At 38.3% G+C, this 17,432-nt stretch overlaps 1 protein-coding gene across 4 annotated transcripts; it reads right to left on the bottom strand.

The window, feature by feature from the left end:
• Positions 1 to 4,972: 4,972 nt before the first annotated feature.
• Positions 4,973 to 15,619, bottom strand: LOC122844311 (protocadherin alpha-C2-like). 4 transcript variants are annotated; one of them, XM_044139611.1, is made up of 3 exons: positions 13,050 to 15,619; positions 11,504 to 11,540; positions 4,973 to 9,661 (listed from the first exon to the last, which is right to left on the bottom strand). In XM_044139611.1, the coding sequence occupies exons 1-2, from the start codon at positions 15,465 to 15,467 to the stop codon at positions 11,529 to 11,531; spliced, it is 2,430 nt and encodes an 809-aa protein (XP_043995546.1). In that variant the 5' UTR covers positions 15,468 to 15,619; the 3' UTR covers positions 4,973 to 9,661; positions 11,504 to 11,528. The 4 variants fall into 4 exon arrangements, with proteins under 4 accessions (XP_043995546.1, XP_043995547.1, XP_043995544.1 ...); XM_044139612.1 differs by having other exon boundaries at positions 4,973 to 9,658; XM_044139609.1 differs by lacking the exon at positions 11,504 to 11,540.
• Positions 15,620 to 17,432: the final 1,813 nt, after the last annotated feature.

The following is a 17,432-nucleotide window of genomic DNA, read 5'->3' as shown; positions in this document are numbered from 1 at the left end:
TTAAATTTGGAATTACTTTTTAGCAATTTCAGTCTAAAAAGTAAGTAACAGTGTTTAGAATCGCGAGGGTAGAAACCATTGATCTATATTCATATATCACTATAACATGGTTAAAACATTTCATTGTTGGAATGTACTGAATATGATAAGTTCAGCAACAAACTAATGGTGTTGGTCTGGTATGAATCAGGGAGAAATATGTTCAAAAGCATCTCATGCCCGCTGTAAACCACGGAGGAGGATGTGTGAGTGTTTTTCATGTTAGTTAAATTTTGGTCTGACCTGACCATATCACCTTGACGCACATGTTTGCTTTGTCTCCTTCACCGATTTATGGCAAACGTTAAACTTCTTAGTTCTCTTCCAGAAAGGTCAAATTTATAAAGCGAGGTGCTAATCGTTCACCTGCAGATAGACCGGCCAACCTGATCAGCCATATTGCTGTTGTCCCTCCACAGCTACAGTATGCCTCTCGACTGTTTGTCTAATTAATATTCCACATCCCTATAGGCTGTCAGTTCGGGTGTGCGTCCGTGTGTTGCTAGGTTTGAAGTTGTGCCATATTCTTTTGGTTTTCAGATGCCACATTGAGCAGTGCTTGCTCTGACACTGCTGCATTTCCAGTGTGCCGTTTGTCGTTCACCTGCCTGCTTCTAGAAACCGTTTTCTTTTTCTTCTTCTTTTGTTGCATAAGAATCGAGTTTCCATGGCAACAGCAACTTGATGAATGCGTGAGCTTTGACCAACATTCTAAATCGGACATGCTGCCCCCCACTCCCTCCATGCGCTTTCACACAGCGGCAAGCTTATTTATATACCCACTCAGCGACACGTATGAAGGAGTATTGTTTGGAGAGCTATGCAAATCATTGAATGTTGTTTTTGGGGTTACCTTCTTCTTTGGCTGACACACGCACACACAGGAAGAAACAGAGCTACCAGGTATATTTTCATTCATCTAGACATCAAGCGCAACTCAGACTGCCACCACATGAGATGGATATACTAGGAATTTTGGTACCTGTCAAGCATTGTCATGTCACACCAAAACCTTGAAGGTGATGAATACTTTAAATCAATCAGCAAGCATAAACTAGTTCAGCCCACGCACATAAATACCCTGCCACATGCCTCACTCTATCAGACTTGAAATGACATCCTCTGTTTATTTCCATGACACCTATTAGTGTGTAGCCTGTGTGTGTGTGCGTTATCTAAGTACAGGTCATTATTGGTATCTGTCCACTGCAGGTTTTGCCTCGTCAAACGCAAACTGATGTAAAATAAAGGCAACCGGACAGATGTTGTCTGTGGAGATCTTCAGTTTATTATGGTAGATTTTACAGATGCGGTAACAGATTTGTACTCCTGTCTTGTCCAGTGTGCCTCCCTAAATCAGAGTGACAAGCTGCTCATATCAATTCCCTCAGCCGTGCTACGACTGTTTCATCTACCCAACAAAGCCCCATCTCAGACTCAAACGAACGATGCATCAATTTTTCCCTCCGACTTGCCGTTGGAGCCACACATCACTAGACACTTGCCGGAGATCTCCTGGGTTCATCCTTCCGACTGTTATGCAAACCAAAGCTCTAGGTGAAAAGACTCCTGACCCCATTTGTGCACGATCTCCGGCCAGAGGATCGCGGAAAATGGGTCAAGCGCTTGCAGCGTCTCTGACACTTTGACCGATGATGTTGCAGTTCCAAAAGCAACGCGGATTCTTTAAATCAAGCGTGGCTATCAAAGTGGCTGAGCAGGCGTGCCGGCTGACATGACATGACCTACTGCAATCGGGATTTTCAAGGAAGAAAAAAATCACATCACCATGAATCAGTGTAGATATGTTCATAATTATAAAGTAACCCTATCATTTTAATCAGTTTTACTTCAACCTACCATTTTAGACTCCTATTGTTCAGGCAAGCATAACATTTAACTTAAGCACAGGGCATTTGGGTTAGGACAGAAGAAGAAGGAAAGGGGAAATGACATAGACCCAAAAGAAGAAAAAGAGAACTGACTGCTTTCATTTGCAGATGCATTCAGCTGCATAACAATATAATTCAAGAGAAAAAGCAGGGTTTTAAATTAAAATATTAATGCTGTACGATGGATGTTTAAAAATAGTTATAAAAAAACAATAAAATAAATAAGATTCTGCATTCGTACCCCTTTGCTAATCAGAGACTGAAAATAAAGTCTTCATTCTTATTTACAAAGCACCTGTGGTTTTCTCAGGTTGAGTGAGAACAGCAAGTGAAGATCAGTTTTCAAGTCTTTCCACAGATTCTTAGATCCAGACTTGACCTATTTAAACCTAAATCATTGTGGTTGTAAACAATTCTTTTCCTTTCACTTCTTTGTGTTGTTCTGTCACATAGGCGTCAGACGAAATACTTTGAATTCTGCAGATACAAAGTGACGTGTGCATGCTTGTGGAAGATACTGTTATTGGTTGAATATATGCTGACGCACCTACACATTTGAAGTTTTTTGTTTACTTGTAGCACTGTACTTAAGTGCTCAATATAGAGCAGCAGTCTGCAGTGAAAAAACACTTACTGGATCAATACACTGGGATCTGCAGGTCTATAGCTCCATGTAAATAGAAGCAGTTTTCTCTGTGACGGAGAAAGAATGCAAAATTATTTATGATGAAGACTGAAGACTACACACGACAGTGTTGCTTTTAAGAACTTAATGGCTCACTCATTCATCTTTTCACATCATGATGAAAATTGTGATCCGGACTAATATGACATTTTAGTGGTTTTGCATCTGCAGCTTCTTGCAGATGGTCAGTGTTCACTAACTCTGACCTTTTAGACTCCTATTGTTCAGGCAAGCATAACATTTAACTTAAGCACAGGGCATTTGGGTTAGGACAGAAGAAGAAGAAATGGGGAAATGACATAGAGGTGCTGTTAATAGTTGTTAAAAGCTTTAACATAATTCAATCTTTTACTGCAATAGCTTTATATCCCATTGCTAGAATACCACAATGTTTAAATGTGTATTACCCTAACCCTAGCCCATTTATCTATTGGAAATAATATACTTAGATAATAAATATTTAATAATAATATTTTTGAAACATTTGCTTTTTAGATTTATCAGAGTGTATATAAAGTTTTAAGTAATACACCAAGACTTCCTTTTTCATTTCTTGGCGGTAATAATGATGAGACTGCGGCTCATTTCCCATAGGTATTCTTCAAACGACATATGCTGCCCCTCATTAGTCAGTAAAAGGCTGAAAGTATAAATTTACCAAAAATGACCAATTTCTACAGGAACAGCATCAATTAAAACTGGAACTCTGACAAACAGAGCCGGATTCTCCAAGATTCTCAAAGTTGGAGAACTGCATCAACGTGTGACGTCAAGGTCTAACTTAGTCTCCATAGCAGCAATTAAATGTTATCTATGCAACAGCCAGTTGATTGGGACAGATTTCGGGAAGAAAAAAGATTCTGTCTCCTGCCGCACTGCTGGGATTTCAACGGGAACCCTGCATTTTTGGCAAGTGAGAAGAAAATCAAACTTTTCACAATTCCGGATTATTTCCCATTCGTTCTTCTTTTCAGCTCATCGCAGTTTAAATATAGGATTTAGATCTGGGAGCACAATGGAAAAGGGTTATTTTTGGTTGCTAGGAAACCTTATATTTGTAGATTTAGCCACTGGATAATCTTTGAAAACATATGGCAAAATCTACAAAGCGTGACAACAGTAATGACAAAGGATGAATGATTTCTCTCAAATACTCCCACTATGTTAAAAGTAATAGGAAAAGTCCAAAGAGGTGCTAATGAAAGTATCAGTGCTGTGTTCCTCTATCTAGTCAGTGCAGAAAGGGCTGTGAGGACATAGATCTAGAAATCTTTTGCAGCACACAAAGGTTTTTGAGAAAAGTACAATCCATTTCTTCCTTCAGGTTATTAAAAGCACAATTCTACACTTCCACAGTTTGGTTGAGGGACATTGCCCACTCTAAAAAATGAAGCCCACAGGGGAGAGGAACTGATGGCAGCGACACTCAGCACACGTCTGTAGCCCATGGTGCACCGCTTAGTTCTGCTGACCTACTTCGGATTCACACAAGCAAGTTCTGGAACTCAGGGTCTATAATGTGGCAGTTTTTAGGAAACCGAGTAGTGTGGTTGGTTGCAAAATGTTTGCTTAACAATTTAGAAATTTATTGGATTACACTCTTGTTTGATCTTAATTTTGGATAAGAGCATAATTACTGTTTGAAACCATTCCAAATAGGTCTTCATATTGCAGATGTTTCCAAAGCTTGTGAAATGTTCAGTTAGTCACATTACATCAAATATCAATGCATTGTAGTGGGATTTTATAAAACAGGTAAACATGAAATGGAATATAATTGTAAAATATATATTTTTCATAAAATTTTATATTAATACAAATTTGAAACCTTCATACGTATTTAGCGACCCTTGCTCTGGCACCCCTACATAAAATGAAGAGCAGCTGAAATGTCAATGATTGGATGAAAGCATTTTCATGTATTATTGGGTCCCATGACTGCTGTTACAAGTCACTGTTTATATCTTAATATTATTGATACTTAGACAAATATTATTACTGCTTAAGGTAGATGGCATAAATAATCTACTCAAGGCATCAGTCTGTGATATAAACTCTGTCTATCAGACATGAGAGCCTGCAGCACTGCAGACTGAATACCCTGCGTGGCTTACAACAAACAGACTGGAAGAGTCCTTTTATTATGAAAAAGCTATTTGTCTGCTTCTGAAATTCCATCTCCTTTATATAGTTTTTAATTTCTAAGAATTAGTACAGAGCTTTATAAAGAGAAAGTGGGTCAAACTTCATGTGTGAGGGAATTCCAGAGAAATAGCAAGGGAGAGAAGTGGGGGCGCGTTTAAGAAGCCGCTTTTGATGACTTCTGCAATACAGTTTTGTCACAGACACAACTGAGAGATGGATTAAAAATCTTTATTCAAACTAGCATAATCAGGCGTTACATTAAAACTCAATAAGCAACATCAAAACCGGTCAATTAACAAGACATGAAAGTAAAGAAAGCCCATTCTCACTCATACTGTCTTTGATTGGCGAAGCGGGATGAAACTGGAGAGCGTTTGGTACAACTCTTGAAGCTTACTGTACAGTATGAACGGCAAAGTAGCTGCTAGGAAAAAGAAAACCAAAAAAAAGACAATTAACTCACTTACAGCCTACTACACTGAGCACAAGCATCCCCTGTGCCATTCAATCACAGTGAATACAGAAGATATCAAAAAGGTATGTTGTATAAAAACACAAAGTATAAAGCAGTTTAATTTACAATTAACGCGTCTATTGGTTCGTAACAGAACCCCTGTTCTGAGTCTAAAAGTGCCTAGCCAACAAGCAGCTCAAGATACTGTAACCTGGGAAAAACGAATCGATTACACTACACACATGAAAAGAAAAAAAAACTGCTGGGTTATTTTCTTCTCTTATGGGTTTATTCTGCTGGGACAGAAGTTGGGTCATATTGACATCAGGTTAAAATTTGCGACTCAGTTGGGTTTCAGCAGACACCAGGAAGAGACTCGTCATGTTTTTACGGCCGAACATTTTGAGAATCAGAATTCACTGAATCTCCTCTACAGAAATAAATCAGACAATTTAAGACTATAAAAAGAGAATGTATGACGATGTCAATGTGTTGTATTAATGACCAGTTCACAATAAAAAATGCTTTGCCCACTGACTAGTGCTAACTCTGCAATTTTAATCAAAGAACTGGCCATAAAGTTTATTTAGATAGGCCTCAGAGCTGTATGTATTTATGTTTGAATTTTTCTTTTTCTTTTTTTGCAATGTGTTCAAATAATGATTGCTTAACTTATATTAATTTTTATAATTTGCTATATTTTGGAGTTGTGACCAAAATACCAGGTTGATCCTGTTTCCTCACTACTGAATCTATAATTATTGTTATAGCTTTTTTTTTATGCTTCTAGCTGTGTTGAAATTTGATACTTTGACCAAAATAATTTGCCATATTCATAGAATCTGCTTTAATTTTTTATGAGATTCTGTTTGAACTTTGAAATACGTTTACAGATTTTATTTTTTCAATTTTTTTGTGTACATGCCATCAGGAAAAAACATTGGTAGTATTAACAAAACTCTGGATAAAAGCCCAGTATATGAAATCAAACCTATAACTCAAACCTATTGAGTTATGGGGTTAATGTGTTAAATCAAGCCCATAATCTATGGAGGACCAGTTTTTTCAAAAAACCCAGCAGTTTTTAGTGTGCACGAAATGCTATTGTTTCATTTGTCAACAGTCATCTTGTACAAGGCAGAAGGCACGCAAGGAGCTCATCGTATGTGCAACCCGAAAACTGCATTAACACTGTTGGAATCAATCAGTTCTGCCACTGATTGCACATCTAACATGCACTTGACCCTCATTATGCGACATGTTCAGGCTGACAAGCAGCCAGCTAGATGCTTTCAAAGGTGAGCAGCACGAAAAAGAAAAAAAAAAAACGGAGTTGGCGGGGATAACATTTCACTGACTCAGAGCGTGAAGCCGGATACATCCAGAAATATTCCCCCTTCGCTGCATTTCCGCAGGAGTGCTGCATGGGATCACATTTAGATTCCGCGCATATCCCAAATTCAAACCGCCGTCATCCGCTTAATACATTTTATGCAGTGTCAGCAGAGTCGCTACAGGAATACTGTCACTATAATGAACACAATGTTCTCTTTCCTCTCCTAATCCAGCCTCCCTAAACTGACGCCAGTACATTTAATCATTTAGCAGCCTAATTAGCTCTCTTAATAAGCTTCCTGTTACAGAGAAATTGAAGTCCTGGACTTGAAGGCGGTGCAGCAGCAGTACCTTTGAGGTCATAAAATGTTTTCTTATTCCATTTTTTATTCATGTACACAACTAAAATGACGGCACTACACTATAAATATGCAACAAAATGTCCTTTAAGAAGCTCACAAAAGCAGCAATAAAAGTTACTACATAAAATATATATAAAAAACATTAATATTTATCAAAGAACATCTTGCCACTACCTCCGATCATACACTGGCCAAGATTATTACTTTTTTTTTTAATAGTTTTACTCTGGCTATTAAACATATTTATGGTTATTTATATTTTACTTTAGATCATGACCTCATACATCATCCTTCTTTTTTTCTACCAGTTGTGTAATTCCTAAAATCATTTCTTTTACGTTTTTTTGGGGAAGAATTTGGGGAAATAGCTTCTAAAAGAAACATTTGATTTCCAGTCGAGTCGCTTTACTGTTTGCGAATAACGCATTTATGAAGCTCTTCCCTCTGGCAAAACTTTGTAATTGTCACCGACAAACTTCTCTCACTTCAACAAGAAGAGACGAACTGATTGTTCATAAATGTATAACAGTTTTTGATTTTGCTTAGAAACTTGAGAGTTTGCATTGCAATGTACAGTTACTGTTAAAAGTTTACATCTAATCATCACAAACCTGGCTGACATACATTTTTGGTTTATAGTGATGCATTTGAACAGGTATTTTTTTTAAGTTGGAATAGTATAAATAATTTTTTTAAATTCAACAAATTTTTAGCACATTAATTAGGAGCCAAAATTTATTTGGGACTTCTGCTAATCCACGCAGCAGGGGAGGAGCAGCAGTTCCCCTCTGAAACAGTCGGTGGCAGCAGTAGATGGTTGGACAGAATATCTTTATAAAAATAGGTGTATATTTATTTGTTTCAATAAAATATTTTGTTTTTTTGTGAACTATTTGGGAAAATACGCATGATATACTCCAAAATGGATAAAATAATTATAACAAAAATTATAAATAGCTCAATTATATACATACACCAACACTAATATTCTTGGTACAAACCAAGTTTCTTAAGTATTGCCTACAAATTTTCAATCTGTTTCATTTTGGGGTTTCAAAAGGTCAATCGGGAAGCTTAAATAAAGTCTTACCAATGTAGTTATATTGTGTTTTTGGGATAATTTACCCACCGGAACTCTAATCTGCTTCCAAATTTTAACCATATTATACAAACCGAAGCTCTCAGATAAAAAGACATTAGAACCAAAGATCCGCCAACATTCAAAATTGTTCTGAGAGCGCCATTATACTCCGAAATTAACACCTTCAAGCTCGACTGAAATTTTACAATCTTTAGAAGGAGACTAATTTATTATGTAAAAAATTAGAATGTTGGGAGTAAATTTAAGCTTTTGAAGCCCAACAACACAGGGAAAATTGTCAAGCATAGTGGTGGTAGCACCATGCTTAGGGTCTGTTTCGCTGCCAGTGATTTTGATGGTTTGGTTATCATTGCACACAATTTTGTCCTTCCAACAACAATCCATAGCACAGATCAAAACTAAGATTGGCAGACTAACATCAATAGGTCCACGGCAAAAAAAGTCAGCCTTTTTAAGCAAGATGTACAATTTATGCCAAGAAGAGCGCCCAGAACTGTTTATGGCACTTCCGGGACCTTGTTCATCACTACAGAAAGTCTGTTTTCTCTGCATCTTACTGGTGGATATTTACCCAAAACATTAGTGGGTGTGTATGAGTATATTTGAGTCAAATTATAAAAACAACATCCACAGTCAAACCTTTTGTCAAATCATCTCTCAATTAGGACCCCCCCAGAACCCCCCCCCCCCCCCCCCAAAAAAAAAAAAAAAAACTGTTCAAATATATTAATAAAATTCCATAATTAACATCAGGTACGGTGATGAGTGGATGTAAACTACTCTCCAGAAATGCACGTCTTTCACCAATTGCGCATCTATTGTTGGTGAGCGTTTTATCTTGTCCACCCTCGTAACGACTCATATTTGAACTACAATCAAATAATAATAAGGGAAAGCTATTGGTTTGTTCTTTTTACGTTTACCTGCTTTCTTTCATTCTGTTTTGTCAATTTTTTTTAAGACATTCAAAATTTGTTAACCACAACATTGTATAGAAAAAAAAAGACTTAAACTGAATCACTGAAGATTACTAGATAAAAGTTTGAGTCTTATCAAACAGAAAGATTCTCCATACAAAATAGGACAAAAAAGACACCTAGTTTCAGGCCTGAATGTTATAACCAGCTACAATAATGGATTCATCAGATGGAAGAAGCTTATTCACCCTGATTCGTGTGTATATTTATGATTAGGCGTGTTTCAAACTCCAGCATTAAAAAAACAACAACTTTATGGCAACTTAGGTATACTTTAGACAACTGATGGCTTCTAAAACTACAACCCATGGTAAAACCTGAACAAAAAAGGCAAATGTATCCACTGGGAGTCTTTAGTAATGTTCAAGAAACCTGCTGTAAAATGGTTTGTCCAAATGCTCGTTACGAGAAAGTATTCACATCTAAATGCAAAAACAAACAAACAAACAAAAAAAAAACACACACACACACACACACTGGTAGAAGGATAAGGTGAATACTGATTGATTGTTGGTGTGTGGGATAAAAGGAAACAGGGGAAAACAGGAGCTGGAGCAGAGGGACTGACAGTAGAAAACTGTTTATCTTCTTTGCAAGCCCCTGGAAGGTTTCAGCCACAGACTCCCAGGAAGAGACGATTACATCATCGTTGCTCTCTTCTGGGCTGCTGCTGAAAAAAGAAATAAAACAACAAACAAAAACATGGTATTAGAAACCAGACAGTCTCAATATAAAGTTTTAGAAAGTCCTCACTCATGCAACAGTGGATTGTGACTGGTTACTGCCACCATCAATGTCATTTCGCTGGACTTACGGGTCATTCAGAATTACAGAGGGAGATCAATGACTTTTGCTTCTTTATTTTAATGACTTACTGGTTATTTTGCTTTACAGTTTAGTTTATCAAAAAATTCTCAAGGTCACTAATAGAAATAAATTAGTACACAGATAATGCTATTTAAGCATGCACAAGCAGCCATCACGGTGTTTAATTCTGGAGTCAAGACTGCAAGCTAGGATTGAGTGATATACTATATACCTCAACTCTGAAAATAGCAACAGCATTGTTTGAAATACTATGACTAAATCTGCAAATGCATGGTTACATTAAGGCATGAAAGGCTATTAGTTCCAATCTGTTTCTCTCTTGAATTTTAATTATTAAAAGAAGTACACAGACGCCCACGAGCAGCAAAATCCTGTTGAGATTCCCCACTTATAAATGCCTATTTTATTACTTCAAATACCAAATATACCTTCATATGCCTTAATAGACACAGCTTAAACCGTCTTAAGGCTCTGCACCCAACGGACGAAAATTAATTCTCATTTTTACAGTTGCATGTCATTTTGACCTCAGTCTTGTCGATCCCTTCTTGTCACAACCCCCTTGACAAATATTGCATGCAAAAGTATTGTGTAATTTTTCGGAATTTCATGGGAGTATTTCTTTTGCAAAAAGAACAACAAAGGCGCAGTTCTTTCAAGCAGAGCAGGATGGATAGGTTTGAGCGGCAACTGAATTATTTTGACGATACAGTCCAATTAATGATCCGTGAAAATAATGAGATCATAAATATTACTAATTCAAAAATGTAATTAAATGAACTTGCTGCGTGCAGATTCTAAAAACCTAACTTCTTGATGTAACTGGTGTCCTGAAGAAACCTATTTATTAATTGTTTTTTAATGGGAATTTTTCTTAAGAGAAACATTTATTTTTATAAAAGCACAACATAAACCTTTGGGTCATTATAGTTTTTTTAATTGTTTTTATTTTTTTTTAGCTGAATTACATCATATATGAAAAAAGGTACTGCAATATATTTTTGGCAGTACCTTCAATTGTATTAAATAACAATATCAGAATTGCATTAAAATGCACAAAATTTCATGGTGAACATCATAAGCCTTTCATGCTAAATGTTTGGAGAAATGTAAAGTCATCAAGGTGTAGATAACACCCAACCCTATTAGAAACAACTTCAGATTGAAATTGTCTCAAATTTACAATTCTGACACATTATAAACATGTTTTAACAAGCGTTTAAATGAATAGATGACCTTATTTCCTGACAATTGGCTGAGACAATTCAGTCCTTAATCTCTTTTTCAGTCAGCGCCATCACAGAGAGATATGCACAACATGAATCTGACCAGCAGCCAATTTTAGTCTAATCTCAGTTCTCAGTATAAGCTGGTTTTCTCACTTGATAGACAAGCCAATTCCCATCTCAGTGCTCACGTTAGAATTAGATTGGAGCAGATTGTTGTATTTGTAAGGGGACATTTTGACCAAGCGTAAGCAGAAATATTGGATTCTGTTCTACTTAATCAGGAAAATATGTTGACGGAAAAGGATAACACAGAAGATTTGCACTGGACACTGTGGCAGTTCAATTCTCTTTCTTGCTTTTTTAGTCTTACCAAGAATGAATATGAAATAGAAAAGGACAGTGAATGCCTATAACATAATAGTGGCTCTACAGATTGTAGTTAGCAACCAGCATACCTCCAGTTGTAGAATGGACTTCCTTTCATTTTGAGTACTTAAGAACAGAAAGAAGAAACAAGTTCAGTGGAATGTGTGACACGCAAATGCACAATACAGATACATCATGCACAACTGCATTTCGCCCTCCATCTGCACCTGTGCATGCATATTTATATTGTTGATTCTTTCAGAGCACCGCTTGGTTTAGCTTGCTTTGTAGCACCAGCTGTAGGAAAAATAAACAACATCTGGTTCATTCTCGGCACATACACACTGATGACAGTCTGCTGTGCACCAAAGTGCTGCTTGAAATTTATAACAGATCTCATTTAGTTCAGCTCTATCTCTTGTCCTCAGAGAACCTCCTCCAACTCTGGGCTTCTTTGTAGTGCTCCCCCTCATACGCCTACTACTCTCGCTGCGATTGTGTGTTATGTATCTGCAATACATGACCTACATACCACATAAGACATCAAACACTTGCAGATTTGGGAGGTGGAGGCGGGTTGGTGGGGGGGGGAGAATCTTGGCCTAATTATGGCTAAAAATGCAGATAGTTTGATCTACTGACGCACAGCTATTCAAAATCAGCAAGACTCTGTTAGAAACTGTGTTTTGAACAGAAAACTGTTTAACATTGCTCAATATGGTACATGCATTAAAGTGTAAGGGTGGAGCCGGCTTTGACTATTTGCATCACTTGCTGTACTGTACATCAAAACCTTTGTAGTGTAATTTAAAAACTAATGGAATCTCAGAGGAATTACGCAAATCTTCTTCAATAAGTTAGTTGTCAGATGTACGTAGTTGATTAAACGCAATACCTCTAAAGGAAATACAATAAAACGCATTTGAGGTATAATTTCAGCATTACTGCATATTTTTGTCGGACGGACGGACGGATGGATGCATGGACGGATGGATGCATGGATGGATGGATGCATGGACGGATGGATGCATGGATGGATGGATGGATGGATGGGATCCCATACCATACATATATTACCCTGAAAAATACTTATTTTTGAAGCTTCATGGGAAACCTCGATGTGGATATTAAGCACTCAAAAAATATTTCTAATTTGTAAATGTGGGTAAGGTTGCAGTAGTATAAACATTTCCCACTACAATCACCAGCTCAGACATTTCACAGTATCATTTGATACCACAGCTATTAATATTCTCAAGTAATTTTAAAACTTAACATAAAACAGTTAAAACAGTACTTCAAAAGCTGAAATACGCAATACTACTACTTAAAATAAAAATTGTGTGTGGCACAACTTGAATAGTGAAACTAAATGATCATAACTCAGTGAGCTGTTTGTACAGGGAAAATATATATTACTGTGACCCTGTGTTTGAGAAGTAGGCTACTAACAAGCCTCCAATTACTAAGGAAGAAAAAACATACAGTATAGACCAAACGTTTGGACACAACCATTGTGTCCAAACATTTGGTCTATACTGTATTCTCATTACAAGAAACGAAATACATGCAATAACAATTTTTATATAACAGTATATCCTGTGAAATATTAGGTTATCTATCAATTCAACATACCTCCAGTGTGGATGCTCTGGAGTCTGTGGTTTCACTTGGGCCTATGCTCCTGGGTATGCTGGATACAAAATATCCTGCTCCTTTGGGAATGATTGGTTGTCTCACCACCACCTTGCCCTTCCTGGTTTCTGCAAGGAACAAGCTATACCAGTAGGCATCGCTGGAGATCAGTGTGGAATCTGCGATGGTGGAGCTTCTCTGGCTGATCAGACTATTTCTGTTGGCTGGGGGCATCTTGATGGCCTTTGGCTTTGGCTTTTGACATTTGAGGACAATAATAACCAAGATGGTTATCAACAACAGAAAGGACACAGCTCCTAAACCAATTACGAGGTACAGGTTTAGGTTGGTGAAGACTTCGTATTCTAATGGTAACTCTGTTGTCTCTAAGAAGGTCATGGCGTGCTCCACTGTTGATATCTTGATGGTAACAGTGGCAGACAAAGCAGGTTGTCCATTGTCTTTAGCAACAACTACCAGCCTCTGCTGCCTTGGGTCTCTGTAGCTGAACATCCTTGTCGTTCTGATCTCACCGTTGTACTGATCCAGGCTGAAGAGAGTTGAGTCACTGATCTGCAGTAGTTGGTAGGTGACTCTGGCATTCTGCTCAGAGTCTGCATCAACGGCAACCACTTTGGCCACCAAGTGCCCTTTCTCCGTGGACCTCGGTATGACCTCCTCAACAACTGAGCCGTGTGCTCGCCATGGTGATACAATGAGGGGAGTGTTGTCATTTTGGTCCAGGATAACAATGTGAACTGTCACATTGCTGCTCAGAGGAGGGACACCAGAGTCCCTGGCCTCAATGTGGAACAGGAACTCCTTCTCTCTCTCATAGTCAAAGGTCTTAAGGCCATAAAGATCCCCATTCTCAGGATTGATGGAGAAAAGCATGGACATAGACATGTTAACTATCTCTTTCTCCATTATGAAATAAACCAAGTACTGGTTCTCATTCAAATCTGGGTCATGTGCACTTAGGGATGTCAATAAAGCTCCAGGTGAATTGTTCTCCATAACATGGATTGTGTAGAAGGACTGAGAGAACATGGGGGCATTGTCGTTGATATCAAGGATGTCCAAGGTAATGGTTTCATTCTCAGATAAGGTTGGGAAACCTCTGTCTGTCACTATTAGTTTGATGTCGTATTTGCCTTTGACTTCTCGGTCCAGCGGTTTCGACACCAGCAATTCAAAGTAACCTTCTGAGGACTTGCTCAGACGAAAGGGTAAGGCTTCCCGCTGGTTCAGGTGGAGATCTATGGCACCATTGTCTCCAGAATCTCTATCACTCACGCTCACCACAGCAATCAGTGTCCCTACCGAGACATCTTCGGCCACAGATCTCTTCAGGGATTTGATGGTCACCTCTGGATAGTTGTCATTTAGATCTGTGACGTAAACCATCACTTTGCAGTGTCCTGACAGTGGGTTTGCCCCTCTGTCCTGAGCCTGAATGTACATCTCAAAACTCTGACTCTCTTCATAATCGATCACCCCCTTCACTTTGATCTCGCCTGATTGTGGATCTAGGGAGAAGAGCTCCTGTGTCTTCTCTGAGGTGTACAGGGTATACGAGTATATTAATTGTGCGTTTGTGCCTTCATCTAAATCAGTCGCGTTTAATGTCATCACCACCGTCCCCACTGGAGAGTTCTCCGAAACATTGACGGCAAAAACGGGCTGACTGAACGTGGGGGCTTTATCATTGATGTCCAGCACGTTAATAATTATGCTGGCTGTACCAGAGCGGGGAGGCACACCTCCATCCACCGCAGTTAAAATCAAATTATGAATCGCATGCTCCTCTCTGTCCAGTTTACCGTTGAGCACTAGATCAACGTATTTGGAGCCGTCGCTGCCCGTCTGGATGTCAATGCTGAAGTATTTGCTTTCGCTGAGATAGTAGGTCTTGACTGAATTCGCCCCCACATCCGCATCCACGGCGTTGGTCAGGGAGAATCTCTCACCGGGAGGGGTTGCCTCAGAAACGTCCAAGTGCATTGTCTTCCTACGAAAAACGGGCGCGTTGTCGTTGATGTCCAAGATCTCCAGCTCGATGTTGAAAATGCGAACGGGATTGGAGAGTATGACATCCATTTTCAGGAAGCATGAGGTTGTTTTAGTCATGCATATGCTCTCCCGGTCCATCTTCTCGCGGATGACCAGCTCCCCGGTGTCTTTATTAATGTCGAGGTAATTTTTGCTGTGAATGACATCGAGCTTCGCATTGCGCTCCAGCAAACTGCGAACGTCCAGACCCAGATCTGAGGCCAGATTGGCAACAAAGGAACCCTCTTCCATCTCCTCCGGTATGGAGTAGCGGGTGATGGAGAGCGCAAATCCCCACAGCGCGACAAAAAACGTGAGAGCAGACACCACCGAGCGAGTCCGTATAGTTGCACAATTAAGCGCCATTGCGAGCGTTAACACAAAAGATAAATGTCACAAATCTGTTCTTACGACCGTGTTGTCTTCGTGCAAAGGATCACCGGTGACATTCTAGCCTCCGCGAGTTGTAGCAGCCGCTGCAGCAGGCCATCTGAGGTGTGGAGCCGCTGGAGGAGCGGTGTGCGCGCTGACAGCAAACGCAGGGGCGTAACAGACCCAGGAGGTAGCGGGGCTTTTTTTTCTTCTTCTTTATTAACGGCTTTGAAATGGTGCCAATCAAAATAGGTGCACTGAAGCAAAAATACCTTTAGATAAGAAAAACAAAAAATAAAAAAACGAATTTATGTTTCAATAGTATGTTTTCAAACGATTTTGTTTCAATTTATTTAAACTACTTAACCAGAAAAAAAAAAAAAACTGCAAATATTTAAAGATCTTCCAGGAACACACAAAATGCACACTCTTATGTTTAAGTTCCCTGAAAAAGCTCGACTGAAATTTGAACTTTATTATTACTCTTTCATTCATTATTTAGTAAACATATATATACTTTTTATTTGCGCCGCCACATCATGTTTCTTTTTCTTTTACAATATAATCTGATATGCCTGGCATCTGAATATATACCCAACTGACTTCACCCTGAATCAGAATTCATCACTATTAGTTACATTTTTTGTAAAGAAATTAGTAAATTGAGTTCAGCTGTAATAAAACACTGGACAGAAATGCCTACAATAGACTGAAGTTAAGCTTTATGCAGGACAACAACAGAAAAATGCAGCGGGAACTACAAAATAATTGTTTAGATCAAACTGGATTTTTGTATCAGAACAGTGAAATTAAAAATCAGACTTAATTCAATCTGTGTGAAGAACTTGATTTTCACAGACCATTTCCTTCAAATGTAGGATAATTTCCAAAGAAGAAAGGCAAAAATGGTTGGAGTTGTATTAATGCTACCACAATTTTTAGATTTTTATTTGCAAAAAAATTAAAACCATGTATGTGTTTTTCTTCTATTTTCCTTAAATCCTAATTAAATATCTTGATGTTTGCGAATTAACAATAATAAAGCTAAAAGGAGAAACAAAACATTTGCATGGTACTGTTGGTTCTTCCTCTTGAACCCACATTAATCTTATTAGCTCTTCTCATATGGCTGCTCATTCTAAACGTCACAAATATTGTTCATGTATTCTTTATATTCATCAATTTTCCCACGCCCAGCTACATCTTCCCCCTTATCCCCGTCGCCCTTTCTCTTATTAAATTTAATCTGTTTATTGCTAATCCAGTTGAGTTGCTTTTGCTTTTCTCAGTCTCAAGACAAGTTCCTCAAATTTTATAGCAAGAAACATCAGGACAGTTCTTTATTAAAGCTTCTCGTGACAAATTCATCATAACAAAGTTCCTCTGATCATTTCTTGCTTGTTTTCCATTTATGAAGGTTGAGAGTGATTACATTTCCATGAATAATGTTATTGAGGATTTCTCAATGCAATTTGAACAAGATGCTGCCTGTATCTGCATCAGCTTTTTGTAAATACCCACAAATCTTTCACAGTATGAACAGCCTCTCTGCTTTGACAGAATGACACAAGATAACAAAGAAAGCAATATGACTGTCTTGTCATCAAACAGTTTGTCGCTGACAGCAGCCTGGTCTCTATTGTTCACATTAAGACATATTGCACTATCAGCACTGCTGCAGTTTACAAAGTACAATTGGAGAGATTTGGGAAGCTATCTGTCCAGTTTTAGATGCTCTTTGTGACCTTCTGGATGAGTCCCTTGCTCTCTCTTGGAGTCATTTTTGGGGGTCAGCCACTTCTTAGAAGTTTCACACTTCTATTTATGTGGATTGTTGCTTTCACTGTCATCCGCTGCATGAGATACCAATGCCTTGGAAATGGTTTTGCAATCATTTCAAGACTGATAAATGTCAATAACGTTACTTCTCGTGTCCTCTTACATTTCCTTAGATTATGG

This window comes from Gambusia affinis, linkage group LG15, assembly GCF_019740435.1.
Source record: "Gambusia affinis linkage group LG15, SWU_Gaff_1.0, whole genome shotgun sequence".
Classification (NCBI taxonomy): Eukaryota; Metazoa; Chordata; class Actinopteri; order Cyprinodontiformes; family Poeciliidae; genus Gambusia; species Gambusia affinis.
Note: the sequence above shows the minus strand (reverse complement) of the source record. Positions and strands in the feature narration are given on the sequence as shown.